The sequence below is a fragment of the Cavia porcellus genome, unplaced genomic scaffold (assembly GCF_034190915.1).
Source record: "Cavia porcellus strain 051 isolate PalLab524CR breed Dunkin Hartley unplaced genomic scaffold, mCavPor4.1 scaffold_14, whole genome shotgun sequence".
Lineage (NCBI taxonomy): Eukaryota > Metazoa > Chordata > Mammalia > Rodentia > Caviidae > Cavia > Cavia porcellus.
The window spans coordinates 18,392,543-18,419,949 of NW_026947497.1; the positions used below are offsets into that span (position 1 = coordinate 18,392,543).

Genomic DNA, 27,407 nt, shown 5'->3' on the forward strand with positions numbered 1-27,407 from the left:
CAAGACACCAGTATGTTCATATAGTCAAGAAAAAGCAAACACAAAAGCAATGCTACAAATATTGTGATATTTGTAGCAAGTATATATTGCAAATATATATTTAGAATAACATTTCAACTATTATTTAGTTAAAAATCTAATTTTCTTGGTACATTTAATCATGGATTTTATTCTCAATGTGATCAACAGGGACTATGAATTAAATGTAGTACCTGTCCTCACCACTGTGATTGTGGTTCTTGAACACAAAGACAGGCAATTTTGCACAACGTATTTTAAACAAAAGAGCATTATGTCACCTGAAGAACAACAACCCCAATGCAAAAGAAGGGGAAGCCTGGCTATGATATAAATACTGAGTAACCGTCTCTCACTCACCAATCTGGAACCTTCTTAGGATGGCTTTTTATTATTTTAATATTATATTATAAATCCTAATTTTAGAGCCTAATTCATGAAATTTTAGGGAATAAACTTTCTTTTTCTTTGAGATCTAACAGAATTTCTCTGACAAAAAGTCTGAACTTTATTGTCTTTCAAATTGTTGGATTAAGAACTTCACGAAATTCTTCTTATAAAAAATCCAACACATACATGTGTGCATACACACACACGTGTAATGTATTTTCTTTATTAAATAACCTTTACTATTACATTTTCCATTCGATTTTTAAAGGCTATTCATGATCCACTAAATTGATTTCAAGACTACAAAGCAGTCATGCCCGAGTTTGAATACAACTGGAGGACTGGATAAGACATTACTACAAGGTACCCAATAGAATTACTCCCCAAAAAACCCAAAGAACTATGACTAGATTTCCTCATAGGTCTCGAACAATGCATCCTTGGACAGCTACACAGGATCTGTAAAGGAAGACACTTTATGTTCAGAGACATACACCTGGCCCTAAGGAGCTTGTATAAGAGTTTCAAAGAGAAAAATGTTTACTTCTGTCACCAAGCAAGTAGTGCCACCTCCATGAATCAAAATGGTTTGACCTAACCAAATACCCATCACAGGCAGAAGGAGGATAATGCTATACATCTCCTCCAAGCTTTGCATTACAGTTAATAGGGAACAACATGGAGAATGGTTAATAAATAACTGACTGGTTTCTGTCTGTGGTTTTTGGCTCCTGTAGTTTATGCGTGTCTGTCCAATTGTGATTCAAATAATGAAAATGCAGCTGGATCCAGGTACGTGATATTGAGTTTAGCTAAACCTTAAAGTATAACTCAGAATAAGATTAAATTTTACCAAAGATGAAGGAACATTAAAACTATGGTAGGCCCATTGGGCTCAAATAACTTGCTAGTGATGAATTGAAAACAGAAAATAGCCCTTCTAAATTGCACTATTGTTATAATCAAGAGAAATGAAAATATTCCTTTTTTTAAGCAAATCTAAATAGTAAAGGACAAGTGACCTAAAATAAGACAACTACAATAAAAATGTATAGACCATCTACTGTTATTGTATTTAAAATAACAACCCTAGAGGGGAGCTGGGAAGAAGGCAGATCGATAAGTAGCAAGGTAAAGAGTCTCTCTGAGAGGAAGAGCTCACACGCTAGAATTTAACATCATGGAGAAGACCAGACAAAAGGAGAGGGATTCTCATGACCCAGGAAGAAAATAAGGTGGGGAAAAAGAAAATAACAACCCTTGGTCATGCTATCTGACAATGACTGACTCTTGGTGGGTTAATTTTTTCTGATTTCTTTAGCATATCCTTAATTTACAGTTGACTAACTAGCCATTAATGAATATTGATGGGAGAAAAGGTTGATTTGTCTTTTTCTTCCCACATGATTCTTAAAGAACATTTCTGATATTTTCACATAACCATACCAAGCCTAGGCTATGATCAATGCACATTAAGAGACATACTTGTTCAGAGAAGGACTGAGCGTGCTTTCCACTTTGGAAATTACAGCCATCATGGTTTCCATCCTTCCCAAAACATCATTATTACTTTCACATGATTTATGGCTGAAGGTATGAGAGATGGTGCATAGAGCCAATGTCAAATTCCCATATGGCATATAACACAAGCCAAACCGTGAAAAACTCATAAATGTGGGTAGATCAGGTTCATCAAAGAAAGAAACAAGAGGGTTCCAGAGACTGAACAGGAAAACTCGCCAGGTAATTCTATAAAGTCATGTCATTTCAAAACAGCAGTAATAAAAACACAGCCCTGCCAGGAACACAGAACACTTGACCCAGACATTAGGACAGTAAAATAGCAATCAGGTAGAAACAAACATTATCAGTCAACCCTGTTTATTTTTGGTAACCTACTTTTTGTTTTTCTTCTTGACCTAAAACTGAAATTGGAATTATAATTTTTGATGATATCAAAAGGGACAAAGTGGAAGTCCCCATAAATACTGAAATAACTATAACCCTCATGAAATATTAAAAGGAAAACAAGTACCAAGTTGTCTTCAAAGAGGTTATAAAATGATATTTAACAGCATGCTAAATCATAGCAATCAAAAACAGACAAATATTTATCATGTCACAGATATTTTTACATTCACTGCTAAGATGTTGAATATCTCCGGACATGTTTCCTAATCATTTCAAACATTATTTATTACTACACAAAAATAAATTTGATAAAACCAGTATATTCTGGAACAAGAATTTGAGGAAAAATAATTTAAGAACTGTAAACAAAATAAAGAGAACAATCCAAGAGATTATGACTTGAAGGGAAGGTAAGCGATAGAGGTTATGCAGACTAAAGGCAATTGTAGAATTGTTTCAGGAAGAATGCATGCAAAGAACAGAAGGGTAAGTCTGAGAGGAAGTAAGCTGAGGTTATGGTCTGGGGAACAGTGATGCCTGCAGAAAGTATACACACTACACAGCACCAAAAATCCACTTCTCTGAGCACTTCTGCCATCTCTGTATTAGTTCATTTTTAGGCTGCAATAACTCACCCAGAAATTCCATTACCAGGAATTTAACATGGAGAAAGGAAGGGACAAGGGGCAAGGGGCAGAAGGTAAGGAGAAGAGGACAGGGGATGCCCAGCCAAACGCTTTTACAACAGACACCAGACTCAACTGCTATCCATTGTTGGGCTCCTGACGCTTCAGCTGACACACACCCCACCATGAAGTGCTGCCCAGACTCAAAGGGTAACTGGTTTCCCACACCTTGAAGGAGCCACTGATTTAGGTGTATTGTTAAGTTGTTGGGAGCCGTGGCACTGTCAAGTCATCAGACGCGGTGATTGCGAGGCCTGTGGGAAAGTACAAAAGCCTGAGCTAGATTACCCCTCTCATCGAGCCCGCCTGTGTGGCACCTGTTTCTTATCACCCCACTAAGTTCCCGCCTCACAGGGTAGTCTGCCTAGCTATTAATCCTATATATAGCCAGTGCCTCCACCCCCGAGAGAGACTGAAGCACGAAAGGAGCCGCGGGGAGCGGACCGGTAGAGGCTTCGGGAGAGACTGAAGCACGGAAGGAGCCGCGGGGAGCGGACCGGTAGAGGCTTCGGGGCAGACTGTATAAGGAGAGAATAAAGAAAAGCCTGACCACCGCCAGACCTTGTCGTGTGTCTTTCCTGCCGGCCGGGAGCGACATCGACATTAAGTAAGTATAAGTTTTTAACTTTAAGCTATAATGCAGCTGAACAAAACATTTGCTCCACAGAAACAATGAATTACAACCTGGTAGGGGCATCTACCATACTCCACCCTGTCTGGGCCTTTCAGTGCTCAAGCACAATGCTGAGAACAGAGACAAAAGAACATGACTAATACAGAGCCTGCAGAAGCGTTCAGCAAAACTGTCAGGAGACCGGCCAGCATGCACGACAAGGACACCAAAGATGAAGAGAATTTCAAGTAGATAAATCTGTAAGCACATCAAACTTCATGGGAAGAAAGAAAAGAGTAAAAATTTAACAATTATTAAAACCCATACTCTTCATTGACCTAATAATGGGGAGATTTTTAATTGATTTAATAGCTCAGTGGCATTTCATGTGTAAAAAGAATTTCAACAGTGCGTGGAAGACAGAAATGCAGTGTCACGGTCTGAGTGAGTGGTTACAAAACACAGCAAGATCTTCGCTAGTTACTCGGTTACATATACCGGGCCCCAGATGTACAAAAACTTCACTGAAAGATGAACAGTTGAAAATCACCTCAATGACATAGTAAGAAAAAAGGATTAATAAGCTTTTACCTTCTTGTGATTCTTGTAAACATTTCTGTGAGCAAATCCCTTGCCACAAAGCTTGCATTTGTAAGGCTTATCTTCACTGTGGATTACTTTGTGGGCCCCCACTTGATCAAGCCTCTTGAAAGATTTATTACAAATCTCACATTTATAGGGTCGTTTTTCTGTGAAAAATGAGTGAAGACAATCTCATATCTATATAAAGGTAAAGGATAAAAAGGGACATGTCCTTACCTTAAATTGCTCATTCTACATAACTAAAGCAAAAAGCAATGTCAAGTTAAAACAAAACAGGAAGAAAAAAGCACCAAGCAGTTTGCTCACATTGGATATGTGGTGTATTTCCAGATGAAGTGTCAGCTTTCTCTCCTACAGGGCATTGTAAAACTAAAGTATTTTATTAGAAAGAGGTTTACATTCAAAGAAGAAATCCTATTTCCAGATGAAAAATCTGCTGATACATGTGAGTTCAAATCAGAGTCCTGGCTAGGGGTTACTGAGAGAGGTCTGGCACGGACAGAGGTAACAGCAAAGCTGCCTCTTGCCAGGTCACACAGCACCCATACAGGCGGAGTTTCCAGGGGTCAGCAGGAACTAAACATTTACCCAAGTCTGTCAAACCCATAATTATGGCATTTTCATAATGCTGACAACTAAATTTTAAAAATATTGTGTGAATCAACATAACATATTTAAAAGTTCTGGTTTTAATTCACTAAACACTTATACCTATGGATGTGGATATTCAAAAACATTCTGACTTCAACAGCTTCAAATTACAAGCATCTTATGTTCTAAGAGACTTCTAAAGCAAAAATTATTTTCCTTTTTTTTTGTTAAATCTGCCTAAGTAAAACAAACTTACTATTCAAGCTTGCTTAAAATGAAAGCTATGGCTTTAAAATATTTTCTCAAAATACATTTATAAATTTCTCAATAATATTTATTAGCACCATAATTAAGATATAAAGTATCTAGAAATGTAAGAGGTGCAATTGTTGAATCTCTAGTAAATGTCAAAAGCTTGGCCAGCACAGTACATAAATGAATTTACTTAATCTTCATAGTTAATGTTTTTGAAAGTCAGGTAGCAGTATCCCATTTTACAGATGAGGAATAAAGGAACAGAGGCTCCAGAAGGAGTAAGTGATATCAAATGGTGACTCTGATGCTTACCTTTAATTAAATCACTTAACAAATGAAGGTCTAGCGAATTAAGTTACTTGTTCAAAACTTCATGACTAGTTAATGGCCAACCTAGACATCCAGCCATTACCCTTTGAGACCTCATGAAAATAATACAGTTATCCTTCTGCAGTGATCTCAATATATAATGAAGAAGTATAGCATTTACCTGAGTGAGTGATCATATGACGCTTCAGCTGATTAGCTGAAATAAATTTCTTCATGCATTCTTGACAGTCAAATATCTCATGAATCTGGAAAAGATTATACTGACCATTAAATAAACAGCTGAAATCAACTAAATTACTCAAAGCTCATCCCAAAGTTTAAACCAACAGTTGCTACTGCAGTATCTGTTCATATTATTCCATACAAATTAAAAATATAGAAAACATTATTTAATAAAATATTATAAAAAATGAAGTCACTTTACTTAAATATGCAGTATATAGTCTAGTCAGTGTTTATTAAATGTGTACACTAAAAGAATTACACTTCATATTCACTCTTGTTATGCACAAATTTAGACTTGGAAGTATGTAACTTGCAGGAAATTATATTCCTTTGTTGTAGATAATGATATTTTAAACTGCAATGTACTAATACAGAGTCAAACATTGATTGCAGGCTAGAAGAGATATGCATCTGAATACATTTACTCCATATGTAGGATCATGCATTGATTCTATCTGACTATATAGAAGTCAAATTCATCAGAGAACCACAATAAAAAAAAATCAAGGAAGAAGCTCCAAGAGTATAATGTAACAGATATGTTACATTAACAGGATAAACAGGTCTAAAGTACAACATAAGGAATAAAGTCAATAATAATACGTAATATTCAATATTTTTTGCTAAATGAGAGGATTACAGCTGCTTTTGCCAGAGTACTAGGAGGATGGGCAAATATGAATTGAATATGTTAAACTGTTTTGCCATAATGGCTATTTTGCTAAATATAAGTATCTTACAACTCATGCCACATAACCTGTACATAGACAAATAAAATGTATTTTTACAAAACATAAGAAGCTACAGCTTTAAGGAGAAACCAGCTCATATAAATGTTACAACTGGATGATACATTAATTCTTTCTCACCCAGGTTGCCATCTGAGAAATTAGGCAGTGTGAAAAGTAGAAGCCTGGCTTATTATCAGAAAAAAATATGCTCAGTTCTAAAAGGAATGCATTAGGTTAAGTGATGTCAGAAATTTTTATTTTCCCAATAAAAAATAGCATCATACTGTTTTGATAAAGATTCTCAAGTGGTTTTAGTGAAGTCCTGTTTTGTGTCAGCCTCACTGAAGTTATAGCTGATTCCCAATACAGGACCACAGACAAGCAAAGGCCCTTCTGCAAGAAGGGAAGATAGTGACCATCCTGCAGAATAACTAGCGACACAGGTCACCACGCTGACCCGGTGGGGCACAGGAGTCATGAGTGGTCCTGTAATGATCTCCCTGATCTACAGGGCCATTCATGACAGGCCTCAAAGCCAGCAGAGTACAGAGGTTCTGGGAGAAGGCCAACAGATTCAAGGCCTCAGTGGATTGTTACTCTCTTCCTGTGCACATGACAAGTCTAAGGCCACCAATCTTCCTATGCTTCTGTCAATTAAGACTTGATGTACCAAAAAGCTCAATTAGAGGAAGTAGTAAAACATGGAGAATCAGATAGCATCTGAGAGACATAACTTCCCTGGTGTCTTGCTGTGATACCTCAGTATCTAATCTTGATCCGGGAATAAGATCAATTCCAGAGACTTTGGTTGCTAAGAAGCGAGAGGCCTGTGCTAGCACCGGGGAAAACAGGCTAAAAGCTTGCAGCCTGTAGGTGTTAAAGGTCTCGTGGGCTCACACCCAGCAAGGCCTGCACGGTGACTTCTGCTGAACACTGATGTCTTAAGAGCAGTGATGTGAAATGTAATGCTTATTTAAAGGTAATAGGAGTAGATTTATGTTCTTAAACCCTGCCTCTGTAATTCATAGCACATAATTTTATAATAATAAACAGATGATAACCCTTCTGAGTCAAACTGAAAATGTTCATGTATTTTCATCTTTAATACCAAGTTTTTGTTGGTAGATCAAATGTTTATATTCATTAAATAATCTATAAAATGGTAATTTAAATAAAGTAGGCACAGAATTCTGATTTGTTCACTTCTTAACTCTCACAGCTTCTGAAACATGAAAGGTATTTTGAGTTTGAATTAAACTGATAATCTTCAAATTATTAAAGAAATCATTTACTGTACACAAAAGTGTGTGAAAGCTACTCTCAAAATTCCTAAGTTGGTTTAATAAAAGCAATTTAAAGTAAAAGTGATAGATAACAGCACTTAATGCCAAGCTAAAAACATAGTGTGTAAAATTTAGTACATCATATTGATCTAGAAGATCATAATTTGAAACTCTACATTAAATAATTTTTAAGAAGGATCATAATAATAAGGTATTGCTGTAATAAAGGACAGCATCCACCAATATAAAATGCTTACTGTACTGTAATTTAGCATTATAATAAAGCACCATCTTCTGGCAAGGTGAAATACGGCAACTAAACTCTACTAGACATTAAGACTCATCCAAGTGAAACATCACAATTGGAGTCATTTTAAAAACTTGTGTATATATTTAGAAAAGCTAGAATTGGGTGATTATGCTCTCATGAAGGGAAGAAAGGGCTGCATCACACTAATAATTTATTGCATTCTCTAACTATTAATAATTTAAAAGCATGAGGAGAAATTTGGCCTGTATTCCATCATCAGCATGTACAATTATCTTCTATGAAGCTCTCTCCATCAAGAGAAAAAAGTTCTTATATTAAGAAAAAGACAAAATAGGACATTATCCCCAAATATGCACCACAGACAATTTAAATAAGTCTACTTGTTCAAGTATCTTAAATTTCAATCTCTAAGATTTAAACACATCAGAGAAATAAATTATAGGATGATAAAAGAGAATGTTCAGAAAATAGTATTCCAGATAACTTCTGCTTCCCCAGCTATAACGGTAACGGGAAGAAAGAAAAGGAGACTTACAAGAAAGAAGACCTAGAAGATGATAATAAGTTCAATGTCTCATTTTAAAATGAGAAAACAAAGTCCCAGTGTTAATGCAGGGTTAGTGACCAAAGAAAAAACACCCTAACCTGAATCTCAATGCTTACTCCACTATTCTTCCACAAATGGACCAAAACTACTCACCACACAGAATGTAACCACTGGCACGTCAATGTAATTTAACTATCTTGTGTGTTATAAACTAAATCCTCAGAATACAGTTGGAACTACTAGGTTAAAAGTCATATGAATTTACATCCTATTTAATCATCACGGAATATATCTATATATGTAGACAATGAAAATTCATTTTAGAAATCATAAAAAAGTAATTTTACTTTCATTACTACCACTTTATCTTTCCTTGTGTATTATTTCACTCAAAGAAAATGTTTCATGCTTCTAAATATTCTGAAAGTAGAAGAAATTACATATCAGGGTCCTGGCTTAGATCCCCAATCTCCCAAATCAGTATATGGCAAAGGCTTAAATAGATGAGATAAGTGGTATGATTTTAGGGCTCCAGGAGGATCAAAACCCTCTGCAGAGTTCAAGACTCTGGGAGCTAAGACAAGGAGTGTCTCTGGGCAGCCCATATTTATTTTTTCAGTCAAGGAAGGAATTACAGTGGAAAATGCATAAACTCAGCAGGATCTAGGGAGTGGTTCAAAAATCTTTTCCAAACAGCAGATTATGTTAATTTAGGAGAAGTATCTCAAAGTATAATCCTGAGATAACTCAGGAAGGTGTAGATGATCTTATGGTAAAAAGAGTCAATGGGAAATCTCAGATGAGTGGACCAATAATCCCATTTCTTCCTTTTATCCCATAAAGAAATATGTAAAACCAGTCACTATGAATTTGTAGTCCCCAACAATTAGGAAATAATCATCTACATCTTTGTTATAATAAAACACAACATGAATACTTTGAATCTTGTCATGAGGTGAACAAAATCTAAATTGTACTTTAATTCTATTTAGCTAACTGATGTTGTTAGCTAATAATTACCATTTTTTGGACCAATTTCCACAGCAAAATAATGTACTGACTTTTAAATTTATTTTCTCCTAATACAATCATTTGGTTTTGCTAATGGCACTTGGATACACAAATCTATGAGTGTATATTTTATTATATCAATGTCAAAAAAACAGAGTAAAGTAAAATCAAGTTTAATAAAACATTATACTGTGAATTCAAAGGACTATTTTGTTGTATCAAAATGGAACTTGTTTTGGTGTATCAGACTAAACATAATACATATTCTTTTTAATAGCCAAAGATTCCTTCCCAGCACACTGTACATACCAAACAAAGGTATGGTTTTCTCATTAATTTATTTATCTATTGCTCTTCCTGAGCAAATAACAATTGATAAAGCATGAAACCAAATCAAGGTTAAGTAAAGGATTCAGCTAGACATGACACCTGGCACTGAAGAAGTATTTCAATTAATTGTGAATAATAACAATGTAAAATATCCTTTTACTTATTACATATTAGTGTTACATTCTAGAACATGTTATCACTTAATGGCAAACCTCTGTCTTAACCATATTAAAAAAAATCAGCTGAAAGTTTTTATGGTAGACACTGTAAATGACAGGAAGATGTTTTACTGTGATGAAGGTTAACTTTTATTCTACTAACCTTTCTGTGTTGTTGGAGGCTTGATGGCGAGGAACACTTTTTATTGCACACTGAACATATGAGCTTTTTCTTGGTATCTCCTAAAATAAAAGTAAAATACCATCATAAGTTAAGTGAGAGTACTGAGAGGTACAACTGTTTCAGGGCTTCTACACATGTAATTTCATTTCCATAATTCAGAATCTCACATCCATTTAGATGCATGTAGATAAACCCATAAACTCAGGTAAAGAGCCGGTAGTATTTTGGATCCTTTCCTTTAAAATTTGAGAAATCTTCAGCTTAATACACTATTTTCACTTTTTCATGTATTGACATAGTATTAAACGAGAAAAACACATTTCAAAAAAATCAAATGAAAATTAACCAAATCTGTACTGTCACAATAACCATAAAATCATGTTTTTCACTTCTGATTGTCTGATTTCAAATATACAAATTAAACATATAGCTAGGTATGGTAGTGCACATCTGTAATCCCAGCATTTGTGAAGCTGAGCAAGAAAGATCATGAATTCAAGGCCACATGAGTTAATAATGCGTTCAAGGTTAACCTGACTTTATAGTGAGACCCTAACTTAAAAAAACAAAAGGAAGCAACAACCATGTATGTTCACCCCAAGACCCCAGTAATGACTCCTAGTCCACACCCATTCCCACTGCAAGCATAATTCCATCCACTTCCCAGTTCTCTTATTATTTTGAAGCACATTCAAAGCAAGTAGAAACAAAAAATTCCCAAAAAATTTTACTATAAGATCATGTTTATCATGGAAACATACAATTTTTAAAAACCACAAATATGAATTTTTCAAGATTTTGCAGGTAGCAACACATCCATTTAGAACACTATTCTCCTCATGTTAACATTTCAGTCAAGAAAATTTTCTTGGTGATTGACATGTAAGAAAGCTACTGAATGAGCAAATGAGCATCTGACAGCATATATCTGTTCATCAGTTCCCTACAAATATCTGTTTTACATGAAAGACCACTGACAAAGAATATTCCCTGTTTTCTGACTCCCATTAGTTGGGTTTGACCATCTCTGGTCGACAATGTTTAACTGCCCCATCTCATTATTCAGGGGAACTATTCCTGAAGACTGGCCACATCTTTCCCACCAGGGAAGTCAGAGGAGGAAGAGAGGACAGAAACAAGTGGTCTCTCCAAGCACTGTTCTCCCTATGCCCTGGTCCTCCCACCGCTGCTTTTCCAGCCACTGGTTACACACTAACCTCAACCCATGCTCTCAAATCTCTTCTCTCCTCCTCATATATCTTTCACTTCATTTTAGAACTGGAAAATTTTCTTGGAAAGAAATGCAGAAAAGAATCAGGACTATTCATCTGAGAATTCAGATACATGTTATCTTCCATGTACTGTTAGCATTTACAGGAACTAGGCAAATGAGAAAGACAACAACCGACTTAAGGAACTCAGTCCTTTAATTTTCTGTATTCTGTTTGTGTAGCCATGAAGTTCCCCCACACACTACCAGCTTTCCTAGATTCAAGGCCAGCAGCAACAACACAAAGCCACAACTAGAATGTATACTTTTGGCTTTCCTGTATGCAAGTAAATCTGATGTATGACTTTCACATGCAAGTTTCAAAACTATTCAGGAGGATGGGGGATGTAGCTCAGTTGACAATGCTTGCATAACATGTGCAAGGCTCGAGGTTGGATCGCCAGCACCACCACAAAAAAGTTCAAGAGCATTTTAAGGGAGTAGGTGGCTAGAGAAATTTGTACAACCATACTAACCAGTTGGTCAGTTAGTCACGAGTTACAACACAGTATGGGTTAAGGATGCGTCTAGGAACTATTCTAAAAACCTACATACCATATGTTATAGTTTTTATGGAAAATTACGACCTTTATTTAAGTACTCAAGTTTCTTTCACTCAGCATCTTGAATTTATACGACAAAAAAGGAAATTTTTCATCATAAGTATAAGCTGCAAGATCTATTTCCTTGAATATCTTTGTCTTTTCATAATAAGGAGTTCTAAAACTATATATGCAAGTACTGCTTTGCTTGCTATTCTCAATAGGAAATACTCATGCCTCAAGTGTGTGTTTAGTTTATAACAAGGAGAGAGGTCAGAGAGATCATGAATGAGAAACTGAAATCATGAACCAAATCCACAAAAACATACGTATAGTGACTTTTGGCTAAAATACAGCAAGAGTTCAGATTTTATATAACCTACAACATAGAAAAAATAACAAAACAAAATTTCCTTTCATAAATTATTTCCTACAAATCACCATGAATTTCCAGACTCAGTAATATTAGAATATCCTATGCCAATTACAAGAAGCCTCAAAATTTATGCTTAAAGCATAGCATGACAACCAAATGCCCAGTAACACGAATGCAAAAATTTCCAGAGTTTCAGTATGCATCTGGTTTTCTACTTAGTTCAGCAAAATTAACTTTAAAACTGACATGCAACTTTTATTACAATACATTACAGACATAGATAGAGAAAATTAAGAGCAGCACGGTAACCAAAATAGTATTACAAAAAAAAAAAAAAAACCTATGAATGCAAGTCTATCAAAAAGTTATGCGTGCCTTTCAGAATCACAGGAAAATGTTATTTTCCACCTATCAATTATGTGTTCTTCAAAAGGAAAAACAGAAAACTACACTGCAAAGTCCCAGTGATGGGCACCAACCTAAAGGGGTATCTCACAAGACTACCTTCCATCACCCCGGCTTTCAAAGATAGCTCTCACTGATTGTGCTGCCCAAACCAACACTGCTAATTTGGAGTCAGCAGCCAGGCTCACAGCAACAGCTTCTGACTTTATTATTATTAAAGCTGATACTTTTGGAACAGTGAACAAACATAAAGGATGTTAGGCTGCATACTCTTCACAAGAGTATGAGAAAAAGGAAAAAAAGAACTTACTTTCGCACTATCCAGAAACACATCTGTACCGACTTCCCAGAAGCCAATGGCAAAGGCAAATGTACAAGGAGAGAATATGTCACCAGGATGGGGGGAGTTCAACAAACCTCAGCATCTTCTGAGGAGAAGATGCTTAAGAAGTAAAAGGTTAACTGGGACAGTACAGCCCAATGGCTCATTTAGTGCAAAAGATTCAGTCTCTGAACCAAAACACATTTACTGATTTCTACAAAGCACCAAACAGATAAAATCTAAGTTTAGCTAACCATTAGAAGGACTCTGGCACTTGCTTTATTAATTAACATGTACTCAATCTTCATTTCAAAACGTAGTTGGAATTTTCAACAATATGGAAGAAATGTAAGCATTTAAAGATTGAATTTTTCTGTTAAAAATATTAAGGCAGAAAGGCATCCGTTAGTTTCAAAATACACATATAACTATCAATCTCAACAATTTATGAAAGAAAAATTTCATATGCTATTATCAAAAATTATTCTTTTTTAACATATCTATCAAGCACAACCAGATTCAAGTTTAGGTTTACAATTCTGACCAATTCAGAGAAAGCAGAACTAACAAATGTTGTTTGAAATCTACTTGAAAAAGTGGTGAACGAAAATAATCCACATCTGTGTGAAACATAATGGAAAAGTCAGCTTTTCTCTTCAAGAGTGAGAATTTAAAACAGATCGCTGTGGCCTGGGGAAAGGAAACCCCTTTAAAATCGACCTTCCAGTGACTCCTCACCAGTGTGGACATTTTCCTGGTGTCTTTTCAGGGCATCCTTGCTCTTCAGCCTCTTCCCGCAGCTGTCAGCCTTGCACACGAACCTGGCATCGCCCCGGCAAGTCTCTTGGTGCTGCTCAAAACTACAAGACAAACATTAAAGGCAGAAAGGATGAACAAATGCCGAAGATCCCTACAAAATTCCAACATCACAGCAGGCTTTTGGAACACATGCTCCCTACTAGAGCCTCAGGGTCATTTCATGCATTACCTATGCAGGTAAGAAAGAAAAGCATTTAAATCCTTTCATTTAATTAGTGTAATATTGAGTCACTACCAAGCATGAAGTTATGCATGCAAAAAAATGACCCACAATTATAAAACCGCCATCTCATAACTCAGACACAAAACCTCAACGCTGAACTGAAGGAAGAATTGCAAAAAGAGCACTGAAAACTTCGTGAAGAATCCTTCAGACTGCTTTTCGCTGTACACTGAAGACCACTGAGGGGAAATAGGGGAAAAAAGACAGACAGTAACAAAAGCTGGGACTCTAAGAAAACAATGAGCGAATTCGCTTTGAATATAATCACATTCACAATCATCTTTCATTCTGGTTTGTGTTTGTTTGCGTGTTAGGGTTTTTTTGTTTGTTTTTGCCTTTAAAGATTTTTTTTAATGTATACTTTATTTAGGCTCTAATTCATCAAGGGTATCTTTCATGTGTACTATATAATGCTAACTGCAATAAATAAAAGCTGACTAGAATGCAGTTTTTGAGTGTATTTACAAAACACTACACAGTTCTTCCTTGGTGAGTATTTTAGTTTTTAAATTTTACTTTTTATTAACACATGCTTGCAGGATATGACGGTGCCTTCCTGTGTGGAGCTGGCACATAAGCAAAGGGCATCCTAATTATTTCTTTCATCCCTTTCCTTGTATCTCTAGATCACCTTCCCTTTTGTATTAAAAAAAAAAAAAACCTATCTCCATGCCTACTACTGTCTTTTACTTTGCTTTTCATTTATATTTTCAGTTTTTCATGTAAAAGAAATCGTGCAAAGTTTAATCTTGTGTGTCTGATTTAACTTAAAATTGTTCTCAAGGTACACCCATTTTCCCACAAATGATACAAATCTTTCTTTGTAGCACAGTAGTACTCCATTGTGTCTAAACACATTTTCTTTATCCATTGATCTGTTGATAAACAAACGTGCGCTTCCAAGGTTTATGGTTGTGAAATTGGGTGGTTTTTTTGTAAAGAAACTAATAAAATCTCTAACTGTTTAATCTGTTATTATAAAGTTTTAATTTTTTAAACATTAATTTTAAGGAAAAATTTTTACTCTCATATTATAAGCACATATATAATGCTAGATATGTGGCAATATATAGCACTAAATATACAAAATATATATATATAGTGCTACATATATGCACTCTATATACTACTGTATATGTGCTATATGTGGCACTACATATAGTGCTATATAGTGATATGTGCTATATATATAGTACTGTGTACTATATATAGTGCTATATCTACAAGGAAATCACCTTAATAGATAGATTACAATTAAAAATAATGAAACAAAAAACGAATATTAAGCTCATATAAAAGATGTTTTATTTATATGTAAAATGAGATTCTATAAACTCATCACTTTTAATAATTCATGATCTTGAAAAATGTTTGAATAAAAGAATGATATACATTGTTAATATAGATTATTAAGATAAAGGCTTCAGAGCCTTGTGTAATATCATTTAATTCATCATACTGTCATATCCTGTATTTAATGAATTATTCTTCCAAATCTACTGTAAAATAAACATTTGTTTCCAAAATGTCTTCACATTTTTCATACTCTGAACTTTCTCCACTTCTTAACACTTTATTTCAGTGGGAATATCAAATGGTGACAACTGAAACTTAGATTATGTTACCTCAAAGCATGGGATATATTATGCATAAAATCTGAATTTCAGATTAGTAAATCAAGGAGGTTGATACTGAATGGCAAGATATTAAATGAACAAAGACTTATTAGCATAAAACTGTCCCCTTGTAACTTCATAATCAAGAGTATTTTTTAAAAGTAACACATTACACCCTGAGAAAAGATGAATTAATGCCAATGCACAACGCCTAATCTCTCTCTTCTTCTCTCTCTCTCTCCCACACACACAACACACATACCCAAACATACACAGGTTAAAAACTATCAGTCAAGATAAATGGAACAGTTGAACGGTTAGTTATAATTTCAAAGATATTCTTTAAAGTACGCACTGTCTTTGCAAGGCCTGTTTAACTGGGAATTTCTTCCCGCAGTTCTTGCACTTAAATTCTTTTTCCTCTGTGGGCTTTTGATGCAATGTTTGGAGATGCTCAGCAAGAATCTCTTCGCTGGGGAAGCTGGATTCACACTGTGGGCAGGCATAGTCCTCTTCACAGCAAAGGGGATCTGCACATGAAAACGCAAGTATTTCTACAAGATGAAAAATCAGAGCCGAGAACTACTAGTTTTTGTCCTCATTTTAAAATCAAGTCAACTGTGTTCATGGAGAAAATTCTAATTTTCTCTATGACTATAACGTGTCATGTGCAAAAAAATACCAGAAAGTGTTACTACAGAGACGTATACTATTTTTAAAATCATTTACTTGGGTTTCACTGAATTAACACAAAATCAAATTCAATTTTTAATTTATTCTGTTAACATTTGAGACCAAATAGTTATTACAAAGGTTGAATTGTAGAACAAAACTTTTCCCCAAGTTCATCTTTCCTTCACACTCTGATTACAAGAAGAAAAATCCAACTGAGGCAAACTTTTTAATTATGAAATCTGACATTATATGCAATACAAGACCAAAATCAAAAAAAACACTGCTGTTCCAGCAGGTGGAGCGAGTGGAGCTCTGTTGTTGCAAAATGCACTAACAGAGATCTGTCCAAACTTCTCAGTGTACCACTAAAAATACAGATACTCTGGTTATTATGTAAAATCTAGATTTAGAAAATAAAGAAAATAAAAATCACCAACACACCCACCTTCCAGAGGCAACACTTCCAGGCATAACTTACCTTTGTGCAAACATAATTTACACAGAATCTAAAAAAAACTACACTTCTGATCACATTTTATACACAATTTCACATGTTGTTCTTTTTTTTTCATGTAACATCTCAAGTCAATTTTTTTAAACTAAAGCTACTATAATTTATTTGATCAGTTTCTCAATTGTTAGCGATCCGAGACACTTCTGTTTCTTCTGCTGGTGTTTTTGTAAATGAGTCTTTAAGAATTCGAAAATAAAAAATACAAGTACCAGGTTGATATGTTTAAAGAACTTTTTTTTAACATTCTGTGGATTCTGTTTACAAAAATAATATAAACTGTTATTTTGATAATAAAACAGAAATCAGAGCAGGAAAAGGTAAATAGGAATATTTTATTTGTAAATTTAAAAAATAAACATAATAATAAATCCTAAATGTGATGCAGACAAAATAAATAAGCCAAAAAACTTAAGTACAGAAATAAATGCTATCGCCAAAAATCTGATGTGTAATATTATAATTTGAAAAATACCATAGACTGAGCCTGTCCTCCTCTCCGTTAAATAATCCAATTAAAATAAATAAACAGCCATACGCTGGCAAGGGTGAAGGAACACTCAGACTTCCTCGCAAGTGTCACATAGCCTAGAAATGGAAATTCTATGAAAGGTCTTACTCTCACAGCAACTATGAAAAGCAGTGTTACTTCTGAAGTGGTTTTACTCATAAAATGGAAAAGTACTGTACAGTAAATATCAGCCTGCTGTGGTCTGAATTTCAGTGAACCTCTAAATACACATTGCAATGTAAGCCCCACAGAATAATATTAAGAGGGGAGCCTGCTCAGAGGTATTTAGGTCATGAGGCCTTTGCCCTTATTGGTGGTATTGGTGGCCTACAAAGTGGTATTGGTGGCCTACAAAGAGGACAAGGAAGCTCATTTGCCTTCCTGTCATAGGGAGACAAAGGTAGAAGCTCCCTTTGTGGAGAGCAAACCCTCATGAGACACCAAATCTGCTGGTGCCCGGACTGTGGGATCTCCAGGCTCTAGAGCTATAAGCCATAAATTTCCATTTTTCATAAACCATCCAGCCTAGCCCAAGTGGGCTGACATGGCCTATTAGCAAATGTGAATGCCTATAAATCACCATTCACATTTCACTCACACTTCCTGCACAGGTAAAACACAACAGACAAAAGCTTCAGTCATAACTATTTGTTTTCCAGTAGCAGACAAGCATGTGAAATCTATCTCCTACACTGCAGGACTGGTTTAAGTACGTCTAACTATGCCATCACAAGTTACTCATCATTAAAATAAACTACTGATCCAGCAGGCTTCTGTGAGCTGAACAGAAAGAGAAGCCCAGAAGTCCAGGATTTTCAAGTGAACTCCAACAGACGGAGTCCTCTGGCTTCCCTGTACACTGTACACTGCATCTCCACATTCATCGTTTCCCATGTGCAGGTGCAAAATTAAACTCAGCTCTCTCTCGGAGAGTACCCTACAGTACCCTGTGTTTTCAGACCAATCGGATCATCAGTGAACACAGAGCTCCATGCCCACCTTCTCTGACAATGCTCTAATATAATGCAAATATAATTCAGAGAATGCAAACTGTATTTTTTCCACAGCTTTTTTTCTCACACATCACCAGTTAAAGCCATACTACCTTTCCTGCCAGTGGCTGACTGTCCTTTAGAATTTTCAACTTCCCCTTCTTTGATCACTGTCATAATCTGCTGCTCTTCCTCATCAGCCTCCATGTCACTGTCCAAGTAGCCGATCAGAAGCTCTGTGTCTGTTTCTATATCTTCAACTGCCAAATAGAAAATGTTTTCGCCTTCCTGAAATAAAGAAATGGGATGCTGAGCCAGTCATTAGTTTCTCGTAGTTACTCTTTCTTTTTTTATTTTTATTTTTATTTTTATTTTTATTTATTTATTTATTTATTTATTTATTTATTTGGTACTGGGCTTCAAACTCAAAACCTGGCTCACGCTTACCAGGCAGGCGTTGTGCCGCTGAGCTAAATCCCTGGCCCCTAGTTACTAACAAATCACTTTAAGATGCATTAACAGGGTACCATGTGCCTGTGGCAAGGTGGTACTGCAATGTTTTGTATCTCCACCTGATCTCAACACTGAAAATGGAAAGTGAAACCATTCTGTTATCTGAAAATAAGACACAAAAATATGTATTAGAAAAAGTGAATTTATATATGCAAATGAAGTAAGAATAATTATATAAAAATGTTAAAATGAATCCTGCAACAGTAACTGACTTTCTGCAAGGAATGCCTAGCAAGCCCATAACTCACTTTGTCAGGCAGCACTGTCATCTTACACACCCAGGCAGACAGCAATGAGACTTCAATGATTTTATTATGACAGATATTAAAAGCCAGATGAAAATAGAAAAAGAAATACCTTCAAATTCCAACACAAATCAGAGGAACTGCAGTTTCACAAAACTTTATTAGCATGTTTGTGACATACTCTTCCTGAATTACACTCACCTAGAGGAACTGGTACAAACACACATCACATCTTAATCACTTTTATCCCTCTGCCCCCTTTCCCTCCTCTCCCCTTCCTTCCTAAAACTCCTTCCCCCATTTCCACGGAATCTAACTCCTTGTTTCCTATCATCTATCTTTATTTTTCTCTTTTACACTATTTATATTTTGGGTCTGTCATATTAGAGAAACTATGCATTATCTAACCTCTGTGTCCTCATATTAGAGAAAGTGTATCACATTTAACCACTGAGTATGATTTATTTTATTCTTATTATGGTCTCAATGTATATCTACTTTCCTACAAATGACTCAAATTTATGCTTCTTTTTGGCAGGGCACTGTATATGTATATATACTTCACTATATATATACCATATTTTCTCTTTCCATTCATTTATTGATAGGCTTATAAGCTTTTCACATAATTTAGCTACTGTGAGTGTGCTATTAAAAAACGTGAGTATGCATGAATCACTACACTGTGAGGACTGAGACTCTTCGAAGAAGATATCCAGGTATATAACTGAGCCAAGTGGCATTTCTATTGCTAGTTAATTTTTAAGAATCTCCATAATGATTTCTATAGTTTGTACCACTAGTTTATGTTTCCACCAATAATGAAAAGGGCTCCTTTTTCCTGACAACCCTGGCAGTAATTATTGTTATTTGAGTCCTTCATGATGGCCATTGCTATCATAATAAAGCAATCTCATTACTGTTTTGATTTACATTTCTATAATGGTCAGTGATTTTGAACATTTTTATATACTTATTGGTTATTTGTACCTCTTTTACTGAAGTGTCTATTTGAATTGACATTTCTGATGGAGTCTTTCATACTGAAGAGGATCTTGATTTTTCTGAGTTCTTTATATACTTTAGATAGTACTCCCCTGAAGAAAGCTAGAAAGGTTTATTTCTCATTCTGTAGACTGACTTTTCAACTCTGTTGGTTGATTTCTTTGCTATGTAATGTAATGAAATGTCATTGGTTGATTCTTCATATTATGCAAATGCCATCTTATCCTCAAAGAATTTCAAAGAAGCTAAGCTAGAATTAGCAGAAAAATTACAACTCTGGGAGATTTAATATAGTGACGGAACCATCATATATTTCTCACCTTCCTAAATCCTACTGAAATGACAAAATATAATAAGGTCCACTATCAACAAAAGAAACGTCTTAGAAAATTCTAAAACACAGAAATGAGACATGATTGAAATGATAGAAAATGATAGGAAACCTCAACCAGGAACAGAATAAGAATGCTGCAAAAACGAAGTCCCAGAGAAACTTTATACTTGGAATCAACTGGTGCAAAATGCCTCTCTGGGATGGAGGCCAAGCCAATCACCACGGAAGCCAGAAAAGAGGCCGCGTAGCTGGTATCCCCAGGAGAAAGGGCCCAGACTCTCCCTCCTTTACAAAACTGAGCAATTGTTCTGGTACAGTTCCTAATTTGGCTGCTAAGGATAAACAGAAGCAAAGCAGAGTCTAAATTTATTGAACCTTCATGGTGGGCAAATGGAGAAAAGGACAAAGAAAATAAGCTCCACTCAAGAGTGAAAATCAGTAAAGCACAGATCGCAGAGCCAATGCCTGCTTTCCTTTGGCAGCATGTGAAGCACTTATGTTAAGAAGAAGGAGAAGCACAAAAGGAACGCAGTAGAAGCAGGGAGAGGGAAAGGAAACAAGAAAGAAGAGGAGCGTGCAATGAATGCATAGTGTGCACAGATTTACACACAAGCAGAACCCTTTGAAAACTGGAAAGATGCGCATCAAACTGTTTCTATAGTTATTCTGAAGCTGAGATAAGATGTCCTACATCCAGTGTTGCTTTAAATTGTATTTTTACATGTAGAGATTCCTTTGTAATTTCAATAACATGTATTAGAAAATTCCACGGAAGAGTGAGAAATGGTTTCTATCTTCATGCAATACTATGTAAGTTCAAGGCACCAAAGACAATCTACCCACTAGGCAGAGTCAACTGAAGGACGCTCCTGCAGTATCTACAACACTTTTGGAAGTTTTCAAATTTCATTCTTCTAGAGTTATTGCTAATTAATAAATACTAAATTCACTTCTATACAATTGTTATTCTGGGTGCAACAAAAATAAACAAGAAACAAAGACTTTCAGCAATAAAAAAAAAGATAAAAGTCTCTTTAAATTAAATCAGAAGTGGCATTTCCCAGTCTGGAGACCACTGGTTTGGAGGATTGCTCGAAGCAACTGCACTTACCTAACGAAGATGTCAGTATAATCGTAAATCTTAGTGTTTATCTGATCAACCTCCAAGAAAGTTAATTGAACTGTCTCTCCAGTGCACTAGCCATTAATTTTGTGATGGCTTTCATAATACTAAGAAAAGATAATTTTTAATTTTAAAACATGATAACATTGTATTAAACTATAACAGCATTATTTATGGAAAGACTCTACATGAAAAGAAAATTTCAATACACCAGCTAAAACTTTAATGAAAAGAACAGTAGCATAACAGGCTGCAAAGGATTGGCCACATTTGCTGTTTGCCATAGTTATGCTACAAAGAGAAATACAATTACAGATATAATAACTTATTTTCTGGGGATGTCTTTCTACACATAGTGGTGTGAAATTAAGACAATATTTAAAGAGAATGCCAATGAACAGATGGGATACACAAATTTGAAAGGCGGAGAGTTCTCCTCCAAAATTACAGAGCAGTGCAAGCCATCATTTGATACGATTTTTTTTATCACAGTCGTTACTTCCATGTTGTAACAATGATAAGGAGCAGATGAACTCAAGACGCCTTCTAGTCCTAACTCTTTCTGATTCCACCACTCCACTAAAACATTTACTCCTGGGTATGTAAACGCTACATCTACTTTTCAAATTTCTTATCTCCCTTCAACATCCAGCACTGCTTATAAACTGCAACTTTCTCCAACAACTTACCCATGGCTCCTTCTCACGTACCACACCTCACTAGGAGAGATTTCAGAAGCTCACGTGTTGGGGATTCCACTGTACTACTTCAAAACAGCAAAAGCAACTCTATCTTGTTTCACCAGAAATACTAATTACCACTGTGTGCAAAGTAATCTAACTCTAGAAGAGGCCACCACGGTATTTCAGCTCCATCTGTCCATGACTTTACTGGTTTCTATTTACTTGTTGGAAGGCTTCTGTACGTGTGTGTGTGACGGCAATAATGACTGTAAAGTTGGCGGAGGCACAATTTAGTGTACTGAAAAGACAGTAAAGTGAACACTCATCCATCCAGCTAAACTGCCTAGAGGGTGAGCCAAGCAAAGAGAAATCATCTTCAAAACAATTCTTGGTCTTATAAATTAACTAATTACTAGTGGGAGGAAATTCCAGACTGCCACTTAGTAATCAATAACAGCAAAAGACAAGTGACAAAGGTAGGAAAAGAAAGTAGAATCAAATGGTAAAATTTTCATATTTAATATCCACTTGCTTAATCTCATCTTCCCCAAACCCTGAATCAGCCTCAAGATGCATTTCATTTCTATAAAGCTCTACATACATAGATGACAGACATCAAGAAAAATAATCTTCACAGTAAAATTCAAAGAACTTCTGCAGAAATAGTTTAACAGTTAAAAAAAAAAAGGGTGGAAAACAGTAACAGATCAAGTATTTCAATTTATTCACTCTGCTCCCACTTTGCAATAGGACTCCGGGCTGCCTGGGTGCATGTTATCAGGTTTGACCAGGGGATGTGCCCTGACTCAAGATGAACACAAAGTGAACCACATTCAAGCAAAGGTTTTAGCCACTGCTTTCCTCCCTGTCTGCCAGAAAATACAAGTCCCAGGTAAGGGCTGATCCTTCAGATACTATGCTCAGCCAAACTGTGGACAGAATCACTGCCTTTATCCGCTCCATGCCTGCATAAGAAATGAAACTTCATTGCAATAAACTAGTGATTTTCCTGCAAAAGTAACTGATGCAGTAATTTAAGCAAAATAATATTTTTAAAAATATTTTATTCGAGAATAAGAAGAAAATATCTTGAAATCAAGAAAAAATGATATGCAGGAAAACAACAAAATGTATTTAAAAAAAAGAATGGCAGAAAACAAATGTCATGTTTAGACTACATTCATCGGGTCCTATAAGAAAAATGAAGTTTCAAACAAATGTAAATCAAACTGCCTGATTTTGAATGGCATATCATAATCAGCCACACAACAAGTAAAATAGTTTGGTTAGATTCTGAACAATAAAATACTACAGCCAGCCAAAAACATCAGCTGTATAAATAAAGAACATCAATCCTGTTCAAAGCATTTTGGAACATCTCACCATCTGACATCATGGAGAAAAGAATCAATAGAAAATAAGAAAAAAAGGGTTCTACATAGGAAAAGAAGTAATGTGTTCCTGGGAAACAGTGGCTTTGGACAGAAAAAAAGAAAAGCATTTATAGTTCCTTTTATTTTATTTTATTTTATTTATTTATTTTTTTTTTGTCTTTTTCATTTTTATCGGTACCGGGGATCGAACTCACGACCGCCTGCTTGCAAGGCAGGTACTTATGCCGCTGAGCTAAATCTCCAGCTCCTTATAGTTCCTTTTATTAACCTAAAAGTAAGTAATCAATGTTCACAGACCAAGAAATTCTAGAATAGAACACACAGCAGGAGACAGATTTCCTCTACACTGTGTGCAGACGTGTATACCACTTTATACGCTTGTGATTAGAGGGCAAACTGCAATCCACTGCATAAGTATGCTTTTTTTTTTTCACATCAGAAGCTCCTTGACCAGCCTCTGGATGAAACTGATGCTGCGCAAAAACCTAAAACTTGCTGACTGGTGCACAAGGCCAAGGCCAAGCTGCCCTCTGCTTCGCTGCATTCTGTCCCACCCTGTGACTGACACGCCTGCCTCCCTACGCTTAGGTATGTTTGTCCTGACTCTTGTTTGTGACACCGGAACAACTTGCCACAATTATACGACCTAACTAAATTTCAAATAAACCAAAGATATCAGAGATCAAAGATGTATGTGCTTATGTTACCTTTTTTATATATAATACATGTTTGATAATATATTCTTCAAATTTGATAAAGGAAAAAGCAAGTCATACGAAAGCATACTACATTCTCAAGCTTAGTAATGGGCACAGAATTAACTCACTTAGGGAACTGTCTCAGAAGCTTGGTTGGCCTTATACACCACTGCATGGAGAAGAGTAGGGTTAACTTTCAGCAGGAACAACCATGCCATTTTCTATTCCTGTCTCCTTTCTGCAAAACTAATAAAACAGACAGATGTGTAAACCACCATAAAGTGTTCACAGCCATTCTCAAAGGACTTAATTAACCACAGGACAGGAAACAAAGAAACCAAGTGGGCTGTTTTCATCTTTGCCCACTAAGTGAATTAAATATGATCATTAAACACCAACTTAAGAAATCAAAGACCCATTAGTCAGATGAATACTCATTTAATTAAGTATACTAATAAAACAGTATATATAGTTTTGACATAAATCAAATAATGGTCTGTGAAATTATTTTCTAGATTTCTGCTAATGCCTACAAAGCTCCAAGTGAAAGGAACCCACATACACATCTTCAAATTCCTTCATTCAGACTCTATACCTTCCTGACACAACAAAGCAGCACAGACCTACCTCAACGCAGTAGAAATCTTTTTTTCTTTCACCAGGCTGTCTTTCTTAAATCATGAGATTACTATCAATGACTTAGATTAGGTTCTAAGATGATACTTTTCCTCAGATTGTAATGTACTTAGCAGAATACTATGGACCTCTGCTACGCAAGCTACATTAACTGAGTGATATATGAATGACAAGAAAAAATGTATACTTTCTTGTCAATACTTTATTAATTCAGCAGTGGAATGTAGAACTTCACATCTTGTCTGGCATTCCTCACGCTAAATGCTTTTATGGAGAGTTCTGCATGCCCTGAGTACAGTACAAATTTCTTTATAAGGAAGCCTTTCTAGAAAACTTAGCTTCCATTGTTGATAAAGAGCTAATATTTTTTGTTATATTCATTAAATTTACTTCACTTTGAAATCTGATGACTGTGTTAATGACAGCTATTAAAATTAATCCAAAGTTCACTATCAATAATATCTCCAACTTTGAAACACAAAATCACTTCTTTCATGTGCATGAATCCAGAAAATCTTGTCTGACAAGAAGTGATAAACATGCTTAATTCAGGGGCACAGAGATTTTAGTTTCACTTGAAAAAACTATAAGACATAATTGAAAAAGTATTTTCACTTGAAAAAATAACAAATATTTTAGTTTCAGTAGAAAAAAATACACATATCGTTGTTGGTTTAATTTTTTCTTTTGATAAAGGAGCTATTCATGTTGTTTGCTTTACTGTATCTGTAGCAAATTCTTGATTTCCTTGTATTTTCTAGCAACTAAAAAGTTTGAAACTTTCCTGGTTTTAATTTACTATGCTCCTTAAGTCTTGTAAGACGTAAGCATAATCCCATTGTATTTAATGCAGTGTTAGGTCTCAAATGTTAGTCTTTTGTCATTATATTTACTAATTATGATCAGAAAGCATTCTGCCACTTCACAGTTGAACCTCCTTCCTCATTAACTGTCACTACTTTTTACTCTTGTGTTCTAGTGCTCTGAGTTAGTCCAGACTGGACACTTTGGCTGTTAATCAACCGAGTACCTGAATGGAAGGCTCTGCTTGTGTGTGGTGATATTTGCAAAAGGAGCTTTTGACATTAACAGTGAGCTGCTACTGGCTGCACTGCTATGCAAAAAAATATAGTTGCACTGTAGGCTCAAATGCGCGCACACATATGTGCTCAGCATTCTCAAAGTAAAACCGTGACACGCTGCCAGACCAAATATCTCTCTCACATAAACTGCAGGCCAGAGTTCAAGTGGGAGCATTTGCTTTCTGTTACTTTAAAGGAAACAGACATAAACTGTTGCCAAATTGACAAGGCACTTTTAACTAGGTGTGCCAAGTCAGAGGGGAAGCAAGGGCGGGGCGAAAAGAGGCCACTTCAGAAAGAGCCTGCAAGGCACAGGAGGCCCTGAAGAAACACAGAGCTGACATCACCACTGTTCTTGGGAAACGCAGTCTAATGACAGAAATAAACAGGTAAACAGGAAATTTATTACTAGGGAACCATGGATCTATTGGTTGATTCAGGTTCCTATTCTAGAGATCTTAAAAATAACTTAAATATCTTTAAATTTGTAAAGATTTAAGCATTAAATAGAATGTATTATTAAATCAATAATAATAAATTAACTATTGGATATGGAATTTGTCAATCCCCCCCCAAAAAAAAGAATAATTTTCCAGAATTTCTGCATTCAATTTTATGTTATATTTTCACTATCACCCATCTGGTTACCAAGGGCTCCAAATCAATTAGCCAACAAAGACTCTTGAGTTCACTAACTTACTTCAGTACTCACAGAGGCAGGAATTCCCAGGTTATAAAAATATGGTAAGTGTATGAGTTTTCTAAGGTCACGATTTCTCTGGAAGTACCCACCACCATCCAGCATTTCCACCGAAAAGGTCTGCAAAGCAGCCAAACTACACACTTCGCAATGGAAAGCCCAAGTCTGCACAAAACCTGCTTCTTAAAAAGTTGACAAGTGCCTTATTACAAACAAATAATCACGATAGTTTTTAACCTTTGTGTAGGGTTACAAAACCACTATATTGAATAAAGTTCTCAGCACCTACAGAGCACAGTAAGACACCTGCCCCACTGGGAATTTCTTATGCCTTTAATAGTCTAGTTATCTTTCCAAAGAGAAGACAGACCACACAGACACAGTAAGTATAGTGTCACCATGAAAGCACTCAAGTGGCCTGGGGAGATGTGTCCTGTGCATCAAACAGCAAAGGAACTCGGCAGCAAGAGCACAGGCTGCTGTGGTTGTGCTCGGGAACTGACTGGATTCAGCCATTCCATACCACAGGAAGTCTCTTCAGTCGTGGTTATCTACGCAGAAGCCTTCTATATAGGCAGAATTATAATGCATATAG

At 35.8% G+C, this 27,407-nt stretch overlaps 1 protein-coding gene across 4 annotated transcripts in view; it reads right to left on the reverse strand.

The window, feature by feature from the left end:
* Window positions 1-27,407, reverse strand: part of Prdm5 (PR/SET domain 5) — a 173,294-nt gene that overhangs the window by 80,936 nt on the left and 64,951 nt on the right. The window contains exons 4-10 of one of the 4 annotated variants that reach the window (XM_063260715.1): window positions 18,513-18,708; window positions 16,066-16,240; window positions 14,181-14,273; window positions 13,791-13,912; window positions 10,117-10,196; window positions 5,558-5,642; window positions 4,210-4,367 (exon numbers count right to left, since the gene is read on the reverse strand). In XM_063260715.1, the coding sequence (XP_063116785.1) occupies window positions 4,210-4,367; window positions 5,558-5,642; window positions 10,117-10,196; window positions 13,791-13,912; window positions 14,181-14,273; window positions 16,066-16,240; window positions 18,513-18,708 (909 nt within the window). The remainder of the gene's footprint in view (window positions 1-4,209; window positions 4,368-5,557; window positions 5,643-10,116; window positions 10,197-13,790; window positions 13,913-14,180; window positions 14,274-16,065; window positions 16,241-18,512; window positions 18,709-27,407) is intronic. The other 3 variants (XM_063260717.1, XM_063260718.1, XM_063260719.1) reach the window with 3 other exon arrangements.